General features: G+C 36.5%; 1 protein-coding gene across 1 annotated transcript in view; it reads right to left on the bottom strand.

Annotated features, from left to right (window-relative positions):
- The window catches only part of KIAA0825 (KIAA0825 ortholog), a 407,465-nt gene that overhangs the window by 196,554 nt on the left and 193,063 nt on the right, over window positions 1-17,848 (bottom strand). Inside the window, exons 16-18 of the mRNA XM_065874850.1 lie at window positions 14,110-14,334; window positions 6,438-6,846; window positions 2,202-2,361 (exon numbers count right to left, since the gene is read on the bottom strand). Coding sequence (XP_065730922.1) covers window positions 2,202-2,361; window positions 6,438-6,846; window positions 14,110-14,334 — 794 coding nt within the window. The remainder of the gene's footprint in view (window positions 1-2,201; window positions 2,362-6,437; window positions 6,847-14,109; window positions 14,335-17,848) is intronic.

A 17,848-nucleotide genomic window follows, 5' to 3' on the forward strand; every position in this document is an offset into this window, starting at 1 on the left:
ATCTGTTGCTCTCCACTGAAGAGATACACTGGCCTCATGAACTCAACTACCATCCTAGTTGAAAGCCACCAAATCTAGTGACAGCCTCTTGTATCTGTGCTTCTGGCCAGCACCTTCAACCACCATTTGGACTTTTATGCTCAGACACCTTACCTTTATCTCAAACATTTAAAATCTCATCTTCTCTCAAAACTTCCCTGTCTCTCAATAGCACACCCATGCTTCCACTCACCCAGGCCTGTACGTGTAAATGCTCTGCATTTATGTTTTCGAACACAATTTAGCAACACACCTGAAAGTGCTAAAGACATGACGCCATTCATCAAATGAACAAACGTCACGGTGCAATTTACCTACAGCATAACGATGCCTCACAGTATAAAAGCAGCCATAAGTATTATGCTAGTCACTCAGTCACCCTTGTGTTATTTGTGTTTACTGCCTGCTTTGTCCAAGTAGTCAAGGCAGAGGCCTCGCTACTTTCGTTGATTCTATCCTCACCTTACATTATGCCTCTAACCTTGCAGCCTGCGTTTCACACAGCACAATAAACCACCAAGTACTTAGCTTGCTTTCCCATCTGATAGATGTTGCCATAACAGTAAGTATATTCAGTTGCAGAGAAAGAAAAATCGTAACTTTGAATCAAAATGTGGTGATACTCCCGCAAAGAGTCTTACGTACATCAGCTCTCATAGCACACCTGTTCAGAAGCGCTTCCTCAGAGTTCCACGAGTTCTACGAGAAAACAGCCTTTGGATTTCCTGAATACAACAGGTGGCCGATGGCCAGTAAATATCCAACTTAATTTTTGTTGATTTTGCTTACTGGTGATTTAGTGATCTTTCTTGTGTTATGGAACTTTGAAAGAAAAGGACTCCTCTATCAGTTTGGCAATCTATACCAGCCATTGTTGCGCTCAAAATTATTGTAAATCAACTTTACTAAGGCTCTGAGGGTACTCTGACTACAACATCTGTCCCTCCGTAACCACCACAGTTACTTTGGCCAATCTGGACGGCCAGGTTGACATGCCCATGAAGACCCTGACTCCGTAATGGAGGTCTTTCAGTTTGCCAAGGCCACGATTTCCTGCTTGCCCGAGATGGAAACCTCAAACAATCTGTGAGAGATCATTAGCAAGCATGAACAGGTTGTGTTACTTTGTAACAATTGCTACTGAGCTCCAGTCCCTTAAGAACAGGACCTTGTCTCATAGCTACAAAGGCCTCCATCCTTCTCAGGTGATCATTGAAGTTGACTGGTTGATTACCTCTCTGCAGGCCAGAAAACAAGATTTACTTGAAGTAACTTTCAGATAGATAATAGTGGGGAGAACATTTATGTAACTGAGTTGTAAAATCCTGTGGTAGAGTTAATTCACTCCTTGGAAATATACAGTTTTTAAGGCCTACCTCATGTAGATAAAACACTATGTCTTAACATTATTCATATTATACAATTTTTATTATGCCAAAAAATACATTCATGTGTTTGCAAATATAAACATAAGTCTAATTCACACTAGATGTCACATTCGAATCCAGATATGTATGATCAAATTGAAAACCTAAGTTAGCAGACTTGTATTGTTTCAAGTAATAACTGAGATACCTACTCTTTACATTTTTGCTAAAATAGCCAGATACATGCAAGGTCAGACGCTTAACCCAGCAGAGAGGTGAATAAGCATGACATTGGTTCTAATCAGTGTCCCTACATTAATGTATTTTCTTGGTTTAATCTAGTTGCTCCCAAATATGGTTCGATATTCTTCTGAAGTTTCTCATTATGTAAGGAATCTTCAACTTCACCAACACGAGTATGACGTCTACAGGAGAAGAGCTATATCTCTTTTCAGAAAATTCTTCATTTCACAAATCCCAGATTTTAACATCAGCTTAATGGTCACGAATACACAATTCCCATACTACACCTCTAGTCTCTACAATTCCGAACTGAGTACATGAACCGTGTTATTGTTTAAACCGTATAAATAAAACCGACATTGCTTCGGTGAAGCTTCTGCTGTACAAATGCAGAACAGCAGGGGCTGAATAGATTCTATTAATAACGCAATATTGAGTTTGGTATTGACTTTAAGAAGTATTATCACCTCCTTGACTAACCCTTAGCTGCCAGCAGACGCTGCCTCAGGCCAGTACACACCTAATTGCTCGGTAAAAAGGCCGTTTCCCTACCTCATTGAGCCGCATGATGTGATAAATTTGCCTCAGGTACTCGCCGCCACCTGGTTTGTGGCAGATATCCAGGACCATCATGTTTATTTTCTGCTCAGTCAGTTCAAGAGCAATATCTCCTTCTTCTAAGGCTGTGCTTTTCTCTATTGTCATAAATGCACTAAATACAAAGAAAGCATGTAAGTATCAGTGGTGAAGAACTGTAAAGATGGAAAATAATCAAAGAGATTGAGTGTGGAGAGTCGATGTAAGTCTCGGATTCAAAGCACCTATAAAGACTTTGCTCAAAGAGGTAAGCCTTCCCAAAAGGCTGCAGCTCACATAAACAGCACCTTAGAACTGAGCACCTGAAAGCATTTTTAAAAATTGAATCGTTTCTTTTAAAACATTTCTTTATTGCATTTATACTCCTATCTATAAAACATTTCCCCATTACCACAATTGTTGAAATTGCTATAATCATGGTATGAAAACAAAACATTTCTTTTTAAAAACATGTAAGAAATAATCTGTATTTTCTCTTTGAGGATAAAGAGTATCTTTGATGCCAGAAATAGCTTTGGTATTCTGTCTTTTGCAGATTCCTCTTTACACCTGTCTCAGAACACATTAAAGACTAATTAAAGTGTCAAAAGGGGGAGCCTATTATGCTAAATATAGGCTGGGTGCTTCCTGCAGGAGTGCTGACCACTGGGTATTTTAAATTGGCCCTTTGACACTTGTTGCCTTCTAAAAACACATGCCCCCCTCCTGTTCCTTCTAGGTGACAGATAACTTAGCAAAAGTCACTACCCTGCTTATCCTTCCCAGAAAAGGGTCTATTATAACCACACCAGGAATGTGCAAGTTATATGTGGGAAAAGTTTCTTTTATATATGCTTATTGCTTATTTTATATATGCATATGCTTATTATTGATTTTAAACACTATTACATAGTAATAATGGATGACATAATTTTAAAAAAATTCTCAAGCTGTACCAGTGTAAAATTAATCACGATATTCAACTTACATCATATATATTCCATACTAATTTTCTTTTTACAAGTGCTATTAGGATCACATTAGTCTTTGCAGTCTATGTATTCTTAAGAAAACGCATGGGTTTCCACTGTTTCCCAGACTAAATGAAATTTACTGTGGTGTAATCAGCTATATACTGCAGTCTATTACTGAGATTTTGCCATGATTATAAAATTCATTCTGCTAAGAGTCAGTGCTGCTGACCTGAAGACTGAACCAAATGATACCCAGCTGCTGGACATTAACTGTTATATTGCTTCCACATGTAGCTTCAAAGCATCCTTCTCTAAAAAAAAAAACCAAAAAAAGAACTTTATGATCATATAAGCCTTGCTAAAAAATAAAGCAAATCCTACTCTTAAAGATATTTATTAGCTAGAGTAAATCTTTAAACAAACAAAAAAGACCTTTTTGCAATAAAAAAAAGTTTGTAAATATCTTTTTGAAGCTGCATGCAGGCTGCAAGCGAAATTTCTTGTCAGGTTTTGTAGAGGCTGACATGGAAAAAGTTGAGGCCCTCTGACAAAAGAGTGTCTCAGTGTCAGCCCCTGAATTGTATCCTTTCCTGTCCATCACTGTGCAGGTGAAGCAAATGATTGGATTCAGTCAATGCTATGATTAATGAGTTCCTCTCTGGATTTGGGACTGCCTATCAATCATGTCATTAGGGAGAATGTGCCCTGAAAGAGGCAGACCTTAGCCAAGGAATAACTGCATTAATCTTAATCTGTATATGCACCCAGCCAGCCAAGTCAGGGTCACCATGATGAAAAACAATAATCTTCAACTCGACAAATTACTTTGCAAAGACAGACGTTTCTTTACTTTTTGGCCTGTGTGTTCTCCAGAATCTAAGTTGACTGTTTACAGCTTGAGTGTTACTACAAAGTGAAGGTTATTTTAATGAATAGTAATGTTTTCAGGCGGCATGCAAGACAAGCAATGCTTACAGCTGCCACCTTTCCACTGCGGTTATTTTCACAGTTTCCATAAAATCAAAATTAAATCTGGTGCAAGTGAAAGAAATCTAGCTAAATGATATTGTGTAGTTACAAGATAATCTTCATGAGGAATTAAGATTTCATTTATTTTAATAGAAGAACTATTTTAAGTGCTTACATTCTCATACTTGAAAAAAAAAGAGCAAAGGCAATCCTCCACCTGTATACAGACATCATGGTTTAAAATACATTTTCCTCATGGTATAGATCTATGAACTAAATGATCATCAATCTGTGAGAAATGCGTAGAGATGGAAGTTCGTGTGTATATCAGATAATCAACTTGAAATCAAACTCGAGATGAAACATTCCTATAGCACCCAAATCCATAAGAGATTACCTAAAGTGAGTTAAGAAGTCAAATTTAACTCTTTGTCAAATAAATGAAATAACTTTAAATCTGGATTTTTGTACCTTGATATTATTGGAGAAATTGAGAAAGACATAGGTAGCACTGTGCTAATTACAAATTACATAATATGTATTCAGAATATTTGAGGGCTACAAAACGTTTTTAAAAATCAATAATTCTTTATTTTGGATGCATGTTACAACTAATCAGCCAAATATTAGCTAGACAATTTCCTACTAAAGGAGATAACCAGATGTGTTAGTGCTGTTTGTAAGAAACTTAGACGAAAATCAACTTTTAAGGAAAAATTTTTCTTATGGATTCCTGTAGCCCCAGGTATATTACAGACATTACTTTAAACTGATCTTATTGATAGAGGGGGTCCTAATTCAGCAGTATCATAAATTTAACTTTATAATCAGATCCACTATTTTTACTCTGCTTTTTTCTCTCCCTTTTACACCCACTGCTATGGATAATGACGTGGCCTTAGTCTTTTAGTCTTTGAATTAAAGCCTGTAAATTGGTATCAAATGCAAATGTAAAGATTAAGGTCACTGTCAACGTTACTAAGCATTTTCCTGACTGCTATTGTTATTCCTACACACAGGGTGCTCACAAGTAAATTTCTAGGAGTCGTATGACAAGAACAGGAAAATCATGATTACTTACATTTCTTACATTACTTACGTGACTACTTATATTAATTTGGATCAATATAAAGTCTTACAGATTAATATAAACCAGTGAAGAGTATTTGTTATCACAGTACTAACCAGTGAGTGCAACATATTTTAATGGTTTATAAATAACAAATGCTCACTAGTTCTAAGCTCGATGTTAAGAACTTTACAAACGTTATTTAATTTTTCAAAACAACTCTACCAGCTTAGTATCATCACTAAAAATGAGGTTTTGAGAGATTCTGTAACTAGCACAAGATGGCCCACTTACAAGGGATTTGTATTTGTCCATCTGATTCCAGAGCCTGTGCTCTTTATCACTACCACGTACTAAAAGTAACAACTTTTAGTTGTTTCAGGAAGAAAGTTATAATAGTATCTTCTAGCAATATGAATATATTTTCAAAGAATGGGGGACCGTGTGTGTGAGAGTGTAGAAAAAGGAGGGGCTGGCTTAGTGAACTGTAGACCACATGAACCGTAACTCCCTTATCAATATCATGCAATTCTATACTGAAGACTGCTTTTAAGTAGGACTCTATGTACATATTTAAATTCATCAGGGACCCTTAAAAATCTTCGCAATACCACAAATCACTTAGCTCTTGGTGACAAACCTATGAGAAGGCTGACATTTTCATACAGAAACAGCTGGGTGTGTTTATAGCTTGAGTGTGATATGCCCCAGTTGCCTTCTGGGATTCTTACATTACCAGATGAAAAATGTGTACCTTTTTGACAATCAGGTACACAGAAAGCAATAAAGAGCCTTTTATATCCATTAATTCCTTCTTAATTTAATCTCCATGGCCAATCCATTTACGAAACGCTCCAGGCTATCCACTAGATACCTGTTTGCACACTGAAAAGGAGTGAAACCAAATTCTCCTGGGTTTAACTACCACCCTTTTAATCAGAAACCTTAAGATGGTGACTAAACAAGTATAATGTTCCAGTGTATCAATGGGGTTCAAATTCTAATAAGACAAGGAACATTAACAATCCAGTTTTTAATGGAATATTTATCTTTTTCTCTATTCATCAAAGTTCCCATGACGCTAGCAAAATGACCATTGCTGCCTATCCAACAATATTTGGTTGTGGTGGTTGTTTATTGGTGATTTTGCTTTTGTGAATGTATTTGATGAAATTCAGTGAAAGAAAAACATCACTTTACCATTCGGTGCTCAGTTTCCTTGCTTTCAACAATTGGCATTCAATCCAGTTGGGTTTTTGCTGCTCAATGCTCCGTATGACCTTTTGGGTCATTTGATTAGGGCTACTTGTCTGCTCTCCCATGATGCTTTCCAAACACACACAGATTAAACCGAGTTTCTCTTTACTCCATCTGTCAAGGGAGGCACCTGTTAAAAGTTCCACAGTGTTTCCATCCTCAAATATCTGACATATAATTACAATCAAGTTCCAGACAAGCAGGCCAGCTTTCTTTAATTCAACAAAGTTTTTTGACATTTTTCTCTCAGCCAGAAAAAAGAAGTATTTAACTGGGGGAGGCAAACATGCAATCACCGTAGGTAACTTGCTGATTACAATAGATACTGCCTGAGCAGCAAGCCTTGTGAAGCCTGGGGAAGAAAAGAAAGAAAAGGTATGATTAATATTAGCATTTGTGTTCCATCACTGTGTTGCTTTGAGTGTTGTGTGGGGATGTCTAATTTTTGTAGAGAAAATTGTTGAGAAGAGCAAGTTCCTGACATATTCCGACATGACTCTACTGGGGTCCTCTGTAGTACTGCCAAAAATTCCCCAAATCCCAAACTTAATTTTTCCTCCCACAAATGAAAATTAGAAAATTCAGAATTATTACTTATATTTTTATCTACTAAGACCTCAGGTTTAAAGGGTCCAATGTCCTCCTAATTAGTAAATGCAAAGGTACTCCTGCCAGACCTCTCTGTGGCCTTTGGCACTTCCTTAAGCCTTTCTCCTCTTCCCCTGGAATCCATGACAGAATCATTCCAGCTCTTGTTGGGACTGGCTCCTCTTCTTTTAGTTCTTAGCCCAAATGTCACCTCCTCTGAGAGCCTCCCCCCACCATCCCATGTAAAGCAGTCCCTTCATGCCCTTCTCAGGCCAGCCCCCAGTCCCTCCCTATTATTAGACCCCATTTTATTGCCTTTATTATAGCACTTAGCATCAGGTAATAATCTCCTGGGCTTCCCTGGTGGCGCAGTGGTTGAGAGTCCGCCTGCCGATGCGGGGGACGTGGGTTTGTGCCCCGGTCCGGGAAGATCCCACATGCCGTGGAGCGGCTAGGCCCGTGAGCCATGGCCGCTGAGCCTGCGCGTCCGGAGCCTGTGCTCCGCGACGGGAGAGGCCACAACAGTGAAACAGTGAGAGGCCCGCGTAACGCAAAAAAAAAAAAAAAAAAAAAAAAAAAAAGAAAGAAAAAAACATTATAATCTCCTTTATATCGTCATTATCTGTCTCCATCCACTAGAATATAAACTCCAGGAAGGCATTCCTGTAGCCCAAGCACTTAGGACCTCATCTATAACAGTTGTTCAGTAAGTATTTGTTGAATAAATGAGTCAACAAACTGGTTCATGTTTACCTCTATTATTTTGCTTCTTTGTGTCCCACGCTAGTTCCACTTCTACTAACACCTCTTAAATGTATTTGCTAAGTCCTTGGCCTGTTGACTGTAGATTCTACTCTCCCTTACTTGGTATTATTTCTCTGAAGGATTTACTGATCTTCCCTCTCTAGATGAGGGTTTCTCAACTTTGGCACTATTGACATTTGGGGCTGGAGAATTCTTTATTGTAAGGAGCCGACCTGTGCATTGTAGGATGTTTTAGTGGCATCTCTGTCCTACACTCACTAGATGCCAGTGGCATCCTCATCAATTATGACAAACAAAAATGTCTCTAAAGCATTGCCAAATGTCCCCATCTTCCTAGTTGAGAACCACTCTTCCAGATGATTCTAGAATCTTCAGTCTTGGCCTTTCTCCAGGGTAACAGTCCTACGACTTCAGCTCCCCGACGGGCATTCCACTTCTCTGTCCTAGTCATCATTAACGCAAACCATAGCTAAAACAAAATTCACTGTTTTCCTCCCAAACTATGTTGGCCCTCCTGACCCTCCCTCCCATCCTCTCTTCCTTCTTTCTCTTCTTCTGTCCTTCCTTACTTTTCAATCTTGTAAACATTCCTGTTGATCCTTCATCCCACACCGGGGACTGCACTGATATATCTTCCTACTCCCTCATCTGACACCCAATTTTGCCTCACTGTGACCATGGCTACTACCTATTCAAGCCCTCCCTCACAAGTGGTATCTGGACTATTGTAGGACTCTCATCTCCCTGCTCCAGACCATGCCCAGCTGTAAAGCCAGATTACCTAATTTCTCTGCTACAATTCTTTTAGCTTTTAACAGTTTTCCACCGTTACGAGATCAGTCTGCAGAGCGTTGCTGACAAAACACTCCACAGTCCAGTCTCAGCCATTCTATGAACCTTTATTTTATCCTCTTTGCTTTTAGCCTTCTGAATATCTCATTATTCTCACATAGGATGCCCTTCCTCTTCATGGGTCACTCATAATCTTCAATTCTTGGTTCAAAGTCCTTGCCTCCTATGAATTTGTTTGAACATATTATCCATATGACTATGTTGGTAATCAGTTCCATAACGTGCCATGTTGCATTCTCTTTTGTATTATCATCTATTACTGTTTACGTTATATTCTTATTTTTTTTAACAGCTTTATTGGAGTATAAATGCTTTACAATGGTATGTTAGTTTCTGCTTTATCACAAAGTGAATCAGCTATACATATACGTATATCCCCATATCTCCTCCCTCTTGCCTCTCCCTCCCACCGTCCCTATCCCACCCTCTAGGCGGTCACAAAACACCGAGCTGATCTGATCTCTCTGTACTACGTGGCTGCTTCCCACTAGCTATCTATTTTACATAGTATACATAAGCCCATGCCACTCTCTCACTTCGTCCCAGTTTACCCTTCCCCCTCCCCGTGTCCTCATATTCATGAGTTGTCTTTACAAGGAGACTAAAAGCTCCTCAAGAGCATGGTAGAAAATCTCCTCACTCCGTGAGTATCCCACAAAGCCAGACACAAGTGTTTTAATCCACTATGTACATAATTGAATTTGAACACTGGAATGGAGCGAGAAGTCTAAAGAGGATAGCTTTAAGTTCTTCAGAAAAACATTTTTTACTGTTTTTACTGAACAAAAATAATTTAACACTGTGAAAGATTTTTCAAGATATTTGTGACATTTAAAGAGGTCACTCTGCTCTATAAAAGTACAACGCTCTTGGAAAACATAGGTCTAGTCTAGTGACTCCTCAGAAATTCATGATAACTTAAGAATCATTTTCAAAATTAACTGGATCAGTCTCTATACATTTGTAAAAATTGGGTCCAAAATATATTTGAATGATCTCATAAGACTTTTGTATTAAATAAAATAATAAATATGAAAGCACCTAATTCAATACTTGGTAAAAAATAGTTGCTCAGTAAATGTTTTCTTTTTATTCAAATAAATGTTTAGATGAGGCTTAAAATATAGATAAAGCAAATTAAGAAACCACTCTTCTCAGTGTTCTTAAAGTATCTTAAATGTTTTATTGTTTTTATGTGTTTGTGTCTCATATTTCCTAATCTGCTGTCAGGTATTTGACTTAAAAGATTATATCTTATATTCTGTTTACCCTAAAGAGGGCTTAACTGAACATAGTGAGTAAACATTTGACAATAATATAAGCAGATACCAGGTGAAGATTAGCAATTCTCTTCACAACTGTACTTCTACTGATATTTATAAAATCTGAGAATTGCAGGTACTGAAATCCCTAACTACTTTATTAAAGCTTAAGGCAAATTCCAATCAGAACCTTTAGGCTGATGACAAATCCATTCTACTAATCACAGGGTCTCTGAGTCTATGGTGATGTTAACAACACACCAGGGAAGGATCTTTTAAAAATGCCACACACTCATTTTTCTGTCTTTATTTAAATAAGTTGACTTCTAACTCACATATATATAATATATTGTAAGAGCCATCCCAATTTCAGAGCTGATAAAGTGTGAAAAAATGTATGTCTCAGAATGAATGCAATGTGAGAGGTATATTTATATATTTATCATTTCTTCTTTCCTATGCATGGACTACTGATTGTAATAATATATTTGGGTGATTATAAAACATACAGAAAGGAAATTTACAATGAAATAGGTAAAGACAAATAATGTATTAAAATTAACTTTAAAAATGTTTTTTATTAGTGGTATAAAATGTCAATAATACATTATTGAGTGAGGATAATGTGATTTAATACGCTTTATTATTTTAAAAACCTGGACTTTAACAGTTCATGATACATTGATTCAAATGTCAGGTTATAAATTTAGTTTGTTTCAATACTTGATTTTAATGGATGTCATAGGTGAAAAAGCCATGACATGGACTATATATGTAGACCCACATGGAACTTGTGAAATCATGGCACTCATTTTTCAATCTCAACCACCAAATAGGCAAAGGTTGTTGTTGAAATTTGAATAATAAATATTCATCATCATTATGTTAATCAGTTGTTCTTGCAAATAAATTGAACTATATTTCATTTTCGTATTTTTAAGAAGTGTTCAAAAATAACCAAAACTCTTATTTGGAATATTTGAACCATGTTAAAAAATTCTAAGTTTTTAAGTGTGCAGCTATGCCATTTTTATGGGTGATACTGGTTTTTATAAAATGAATATTTCTGGTTTTTATAAAATAAAATCTCTCAAGAACTTCTGATAACACTCTGTGTATTTCTGCCATCAGTTTCTTTCTCAACAATCCACATGTGAATGGTGCCTTGAATACATTTTCCTTGTGGTGTTACCTCTGTTTCTTCTCCAGAATCCATTGTTTTAGTTAAAACAATTACTCCAGAGTTTCCCCATAAAGTATTCTTTTTATTTAAAAAGTTATTTACTGGTGAGAAAACATATTTTCTGGTATATCTTTCCTTTAATTGTTGTCAAAGAAACAAAACAACTAGTTGTGTATTTGCTCTTAGGGAGCAAATTCCTTGTGTATTTGCTTCGGGAGCAAATACCTAAGCTGAGCTATATCAGAAACATCTAAACTTCCATTCAGTTCTTTGGTAAATCTCTTACACTGTATAATTTATTGTACTATTTATTTCTTCAAATCTTCAGTGTTTTCTATGTATTTGCTGAAAAAAAATAAAGAAATACATTTTAGTTTGTCACCATAGTGTTTTCCATGTTCCGTTATTTTCACTGTGTAAGGAAGGACAATTTTTTCTTTAAGCTAGTGACTATTTGTCTTTTATTAAGTTAGAATCCTCAAAAAAAAAAAAGGCCTCTAAACACTTCATTATTTAGATGAATTGTGCAAAGTACTGAATTAAATATCAATTGACTTAAAACATTGCTGAAAATGATTACTGAGGTTTATCTTCATGTTTTGGATGCTTAGTCTTGAAATCTCTGGTTAATCAAGATGACTTCAAACTAGCTCTAGCTAAATATCCCTAACTATCTCAAGGCACAATACTCATTTAGGAGGGATTCGTGTTTAACAACAATGTATGGGAAGCCATGGTTCAAATGGTTTTCCCACACATTTCCCATTTTTATTTTTTTATTTTATTTTATTTTTGGCCAAATCTGATCAGACTATCAATGTTCTACCTTATAATATGGCTGAGAAACAGCTCATGTTAGAAATATTCCCAAGTGTGAGCTTTTTTACTTTGTCATTGTTTGCTCTCCCTTGGATTCCCAGTAATAGTTTTAAACAGCAGTTGATTTGTTGATTTACAGGAATATGTTAAAGCCACTTGTGTGTTTTGTGAGGATTAATTTTGTTAAAACTAAATTCTGAAATACAAAGGACAACCTTAATTGATTACTGAACGCTGAAAGCTAATGAGGAGTAAGGTTACCCTGTTCATGCCCTTCCCAACAATACTGTCCCCAGCACACGACTGGCTCACTCACAGACAAGGGAGAGCTCCAGTGACACCCCATATGAAATTTCAGTAGTTTTGCTTTCTTTCTTCTCAACCCCTGTACAACCCCTGAGGTGTTTGCACCCATTTGTAAACATTTATACTAGTCTTCAAGCACCAAGAGGGGATATCTTATTTACAGTTTATTCCTGGACCAACCCCAGTACTTGGTATGTAGTAGTAACTGACTTAGTAGGTATCTATTGAATGAATAAGTGACTTAGTGTCTGACATGTACATATTATCTACCTTATACACTGTAGTGAAAATAAAGGTTGAGCACTGTCAGTTTAAAAGATAGGAATGAAGAACAATGGTATTCTCCTATTGTCACATTCACCTGGAATGCACAAAATGCTTTATAAGGTCACTTTCCTCCACCACTTTCTTTTATATATTTATGTGATCTGGCACTCCTTCATGGCTGTCTAAGTGTTGTACTTCTACTCTTAGTGATAATTTTATGAAAAAATATTATTTAGTAAGGAAAACCACAAGAACTAGTATCTACAAAGTAAGCATTTTTTGGAACCAGAGGCTCTTTGAAACGTTATGGAAGAGTTCCAAAATGCTTGTAGGAAAAAAAAAAAAATTGTTCATGAATAGACCAACTTGAAAGCTGCAAGCAAAACAGTGCTACTCATATGACATGATACATAAACTATAGATCATGCTTCCTGTATTGCTCAAAATCTATGGAATATCTCAAAGCTAGAAAGGAGAGGTGGCAACAACTCAGGTGAGGAAGAACTTAAGTAATGAAAATCTGACATTTTCCAATTTCAATTAAATGGCTTTACTAGATTCAAAGGCAGTTTAATAGGGCTTGGACAGAATTAAAGCATTACTATGAAAGGTCACTGATGGATAATTGATTTGAGTCTGTATATAAGGTTGCTGGATAAAAGCCACCTTATTTAGGATCTCCACGGAGAAGAATGAAAGAAACGCTACTTTCCTCAATTGACTTTAGCAGGTTCAGCTGGAATATTTTACTGTTGAAAGTTTCCTTACAGTTAGTGAAAAAAAATTCATCTTTAAAGATGAAAATAAAAGGGAAAAGTTTTATTTTAAAAATCCTAAAGAAGATTCATGAATACAAACAGATAAGATACATTCAAAGGAATCTTGTGAAATTCTTGAAAAGTAGAAACATCTAGGTAGGAAGAAACCATTTAAGAAGAAAGTACTTGATTAATAAAATAAATGAATAATACAGGTAACTGATAATCCTTAAATACACTTGATAGATGCATTGCCCTGAAGAGGAACAATGCACTGAATCCAGAACCATAGATATTGGGGGGAAAATACCCTGTCAGAAAAATATGTGTAGCTACTAAATGGGGTGCTCTTTTTGACCTAAAAGCTACATATGTAGGTGTATTAACAAGAGGAAAGAAAGTAATAATTGGTAGTTGTGGAAGAAAAACTTCAAAAAAAGAATAATTAAACTGAATATCAAAGCAATCTTCCTGAGAGGATGAATTTTAGATTACTCAATAGATTTAAGGGAAATTAGTCAAATTCATGTGACTAATCTGTGAATACTAACATGAACACAAAATATCACAAAAAATTTTGAACTGGTAGTTAAATAAAGAAGATAACCATTTGAGTCATTTTCATCTCTAGGTTTTTTTTTTTTTTTTTTTGATCATATGGCTCACAGTAACAAAAATTAGGAACCCAAAATATACATGGTGGAAAGGAGACTAATACAGTTTACACATTTTATAATTTTTAGAATTTTACTTGTTCTCATAACCTAGAAAATGTGCTTCTTCAGGGATGTGTTCTTAAAGAAAAACAAATGTACCTTTGCTTGATTCTTTCCTTTTGGTTTCTTTTGGAGTATAATTCCATTCTCTTGGAATGCTCTCACGCAGACATTCAAGAACACTGTGCTTGTTTAGGCTTGTTTCACAGTTTCTCCAAGAGCTCAGCACAGATATTATCTGCTGCACGATGTCCTTGACGGCGTCAGTCAGTGCCAGTCTCAGGCATCGGATGACCTCTACCTCAGACTCCATGCACGTTGAGACTTTAAAATCAGACAGCATATTACAGTTAGCAGAATCTGGAAATATTCTGTGCCCTGTTCAGCTGGGAATTCAGCTTCTCAATAATCTAGTTTAAAGCTAGAGGAAAAGAAGGCTGCTTTTAGCCTAGAAATCATGTAATTGATAAACAGTCCATAGACATTTGAAAAAAAAAAGTTACTGCTTGGTAATAAAGGGAATGGTAGTTAAAATAACAGTGAATACCAGCATTTGCTGGTACTTTGGGGACTCTACTGGTGGATATATAAATTGTATGACCTTCTTAGATGACAACTTGACAATAATAGTAAAAGCTTTAACACTTTACTTACCTTTTAACACATTTATTCCTTCTCTGGAACTTTATTCTAAGAAACTAATTATGATTATATAAATAATATACAGAAAAATTGGGAAATAATACAAATGTCCAATAACTGGGGGTTTGTTTAATTAGCTTAGGTATATCCATCTTCACAGTAAAGCCATTTACTGATTAGTTAAAAAAAAAAAAGCAGGTTAACAATGAGATATCACCTCACACCAGTCAGAATGGCCACCATCAACAAATCTAGAAACAATAAATGCTGGAGAAGGTGTGGAGAAAAGGGACCCCTCCTGCACTGTTGATGGGAATATAAATTGATACAGCCACTATGGAGAACAGTATGGAGGTTCCTTAAAAAACTAAAAATAGAACTACCACAAAACTCAGCAATCCTACTACTGGGCATATACTCTGAGAAAGCCATAATTCAAATATACACATGTACCCCAATGTTCACTGCAGCACCACTTACAATAGCCAGGATATGGAAGCAACCTAAATGTCCATTAACAAATGAATGGATAAAGAAGATGTGGCACATATATACAATGGAATATTACTCAGCCATAAAAAGGAACAAAATTGAGTTATTTGTAATGAGGTGTATGGACCTAGAGTCTGTCATACAGAGTGAACTAAGTCAGAAAGAGAAAATCAAATACCATATGCTAACACACATATATGGAATTTTTAAAAAAAGGGACTGATGAACCTAGTGGCAGGGCAGGAATAAAGATGCACACATAGAGAATGTACTTGAGGACACAGGAGGGGGAAGGGGAAGCTGGGACGAAATAAGAGAGTAGCACTGACATATATACACTACCAAATGTAAAATGGATGGCTAGTGGGAAGCTGTTGCATAACACAGGGAGATCAGCTTGATGCTTTGTGACAACCTGGAGGGGTGGGATAGGGAGGGTGGGAGGGCAGCTCAAGAGGGAGGGGATATGGCAATATATGTATATTTATAGCTGATTCACTTTGTTGTACAGCAGAAACTAACACAATATTGTAATGCAATTATACTCCAAAAAAGATATTAAAAAACAAAAAAAGTGGGATGAATCTAAAGTAAAAACATTAAAATAAAAACCTCACCCTTAAAAAAAAAGAGCAGGTTAGAAAAGAGTATGAGATACCGGTCCGGGAGGATCCCACATGCTGTGGAGTGGCTGGGCCCGTGAGCCGTGGCCGCTGAGTCTGTGCGTCCGGAGCCTGTGCTCCGCAACGGGAGAGGCCACGACAGTGAGAGGCCCACGTACTGCAAAAAAAAAAACAAAAACAAAAAAACAAAAACATATCTACATACATATATAAAAGAATTAAAAGATGTACTCTAAAAGGTTAATAGTGATTATCAATGACTAATGAGATTTCAGGTGATTGTCCTCTTCCTTTCCTTCTTCTTCTTTTACTTTTTCTCCCTCCCTCCCTCCTTTCTTTCTCCCTTTCTTCCTTCCCTTCTTTCCAATAATAAGTATTACCTGCAATGATTATGTATTACTTGTGTGATAAATGCAATAAAAGTTTTTGTTTGTTTTTTTAAAATGACTGGGAAGTCCAGGGACCATCACTTGAATCAATAGAGAAGAGCACCTATATGATTTTTTTTGCCCTCAAATTTCAAGGTGATATTTCTCAAATGACAACCCATTGTTAAAACCACCATAGTGCTGAAACTAAGAGCTGATTTTTTGAAAATATAAACAAAATTGACAAACCCTTTAGCCAGACTCAACAAGAAAAAAAGAGAGGGTCCAAATCAATAAAATCAGAAATGAAAAAGGAGTTATGTCTGACACCACAGAAATACAAAAGATCATAGGAGACTACAACTATATGCCAATAAAATGGACAACCTAGAAGAAATGAACAAATTACTAGATATGTACAATATCCCAAGACTGAGCCAGGAAGAAATAGAAAATATGAACAGACCAATTACCAGTAATGATATTGAATCAGTAATTTAAAAAAACTCCCAACAAACAAAAGTCCAGGAACAGATGGCTTCACAGGTGAATTCTACCAGATATTTATCCTTCTCAAACTATTCCAAAAAATTCTAGAGGAGGGAAAACTTCCAAACTCATTCTACAAGGCCAGCATCACCATGATACCAAAACTAGACAAAGATATCACAAAAAAAAATTACAGGCCAATATCACTGATGGACATAGACGCAAAAACCCTGAACAAAATGTTAGCAAACTGAATCCAACAATACATTAAAAGGATCATATACCATATCAAGTAGGATTTATCCCAGGGATGCAAGAATTTTTCAATATCTGCAAATCAATCAATGTGATATACCACATTAATAAATCAAAGAATAAAAACCATATGATCATCTTAAAAGATGCAGAAAAAGCTTTTGATAAAATTCAACATCCATTTATGATAAAAACTCTCCAGAAAGCAGGCATAGAGGGAACATACCTCAACATAATAAAAACCATGTATGAAAAACCTGCAGCTAACATCATACTCAACGATGAAAAGCTGAAAGCACTTTCTCTAAGATCAGGAACAAGACAAGGATGCCCAAAGAGGTACAAACTACTATGTATAAGATAAATAAGGTACAAGGATATATTGTACAACACAGGGAAGATAGCCAATATTTTATAATAACCATAAATGGAATATAACCTTTAAAAACTGTGAATCACTATGTTGTACACCTGAACCTTGTATAATATTGTACATCAACTATACCTCAATTAAAAAAAAACAAACATCAGGCTTCCCTGGTGGCGCAGTGGTTGAGAATCTGCCTGCTAATGCAGGGGACGCGGGTTCGAGCCCTGGTCTGGGGAGATCCCACATGCCGCAGAGCAACTAGGCCCGTGAGCCACAACTACTGAGCCTGCGCATCTGGAGCCTGTGCTCCGCGACAAGAGAGGCCGCGATAGTGAGAGGCCCGCGCACTGCAATGAAGAGTGGCCCCCGCTTGCCACAACTAGAGAAAGCCCTCGCACAGAAACGAAGACCCAACACAGCCAAAAATAAAAATAAATAAATTAAAAGAAGGCTCAACATTTAAAAAAAAAAAAAAACAAACATCATGGTGAAGAGGATCTTGGTGATATCAAATGTTGAGAGTTTTATTTTTTAGCATGACATAATCATCAGGTAGGTAAACTTGTTGCTCTTTATATGAATGGTGGACGGTGTAGCTG

The sequence above is a fragment of the Phocoena phocoena genome, chromosome 3 (assembly GCF_963924675.1).
Source record: "Phocoena phocoena chromosome 3, mPhoPho1.1, whole genome shotgun sequence".
In the NCBI taxonomy this organism is placed as follows: domain Eukaryota; kingdom Metazoa; phylum Chordata; class Mammalia; order Artiodactyla; family Phocoenidae; genus Phocoena; species Phocoena phocoena.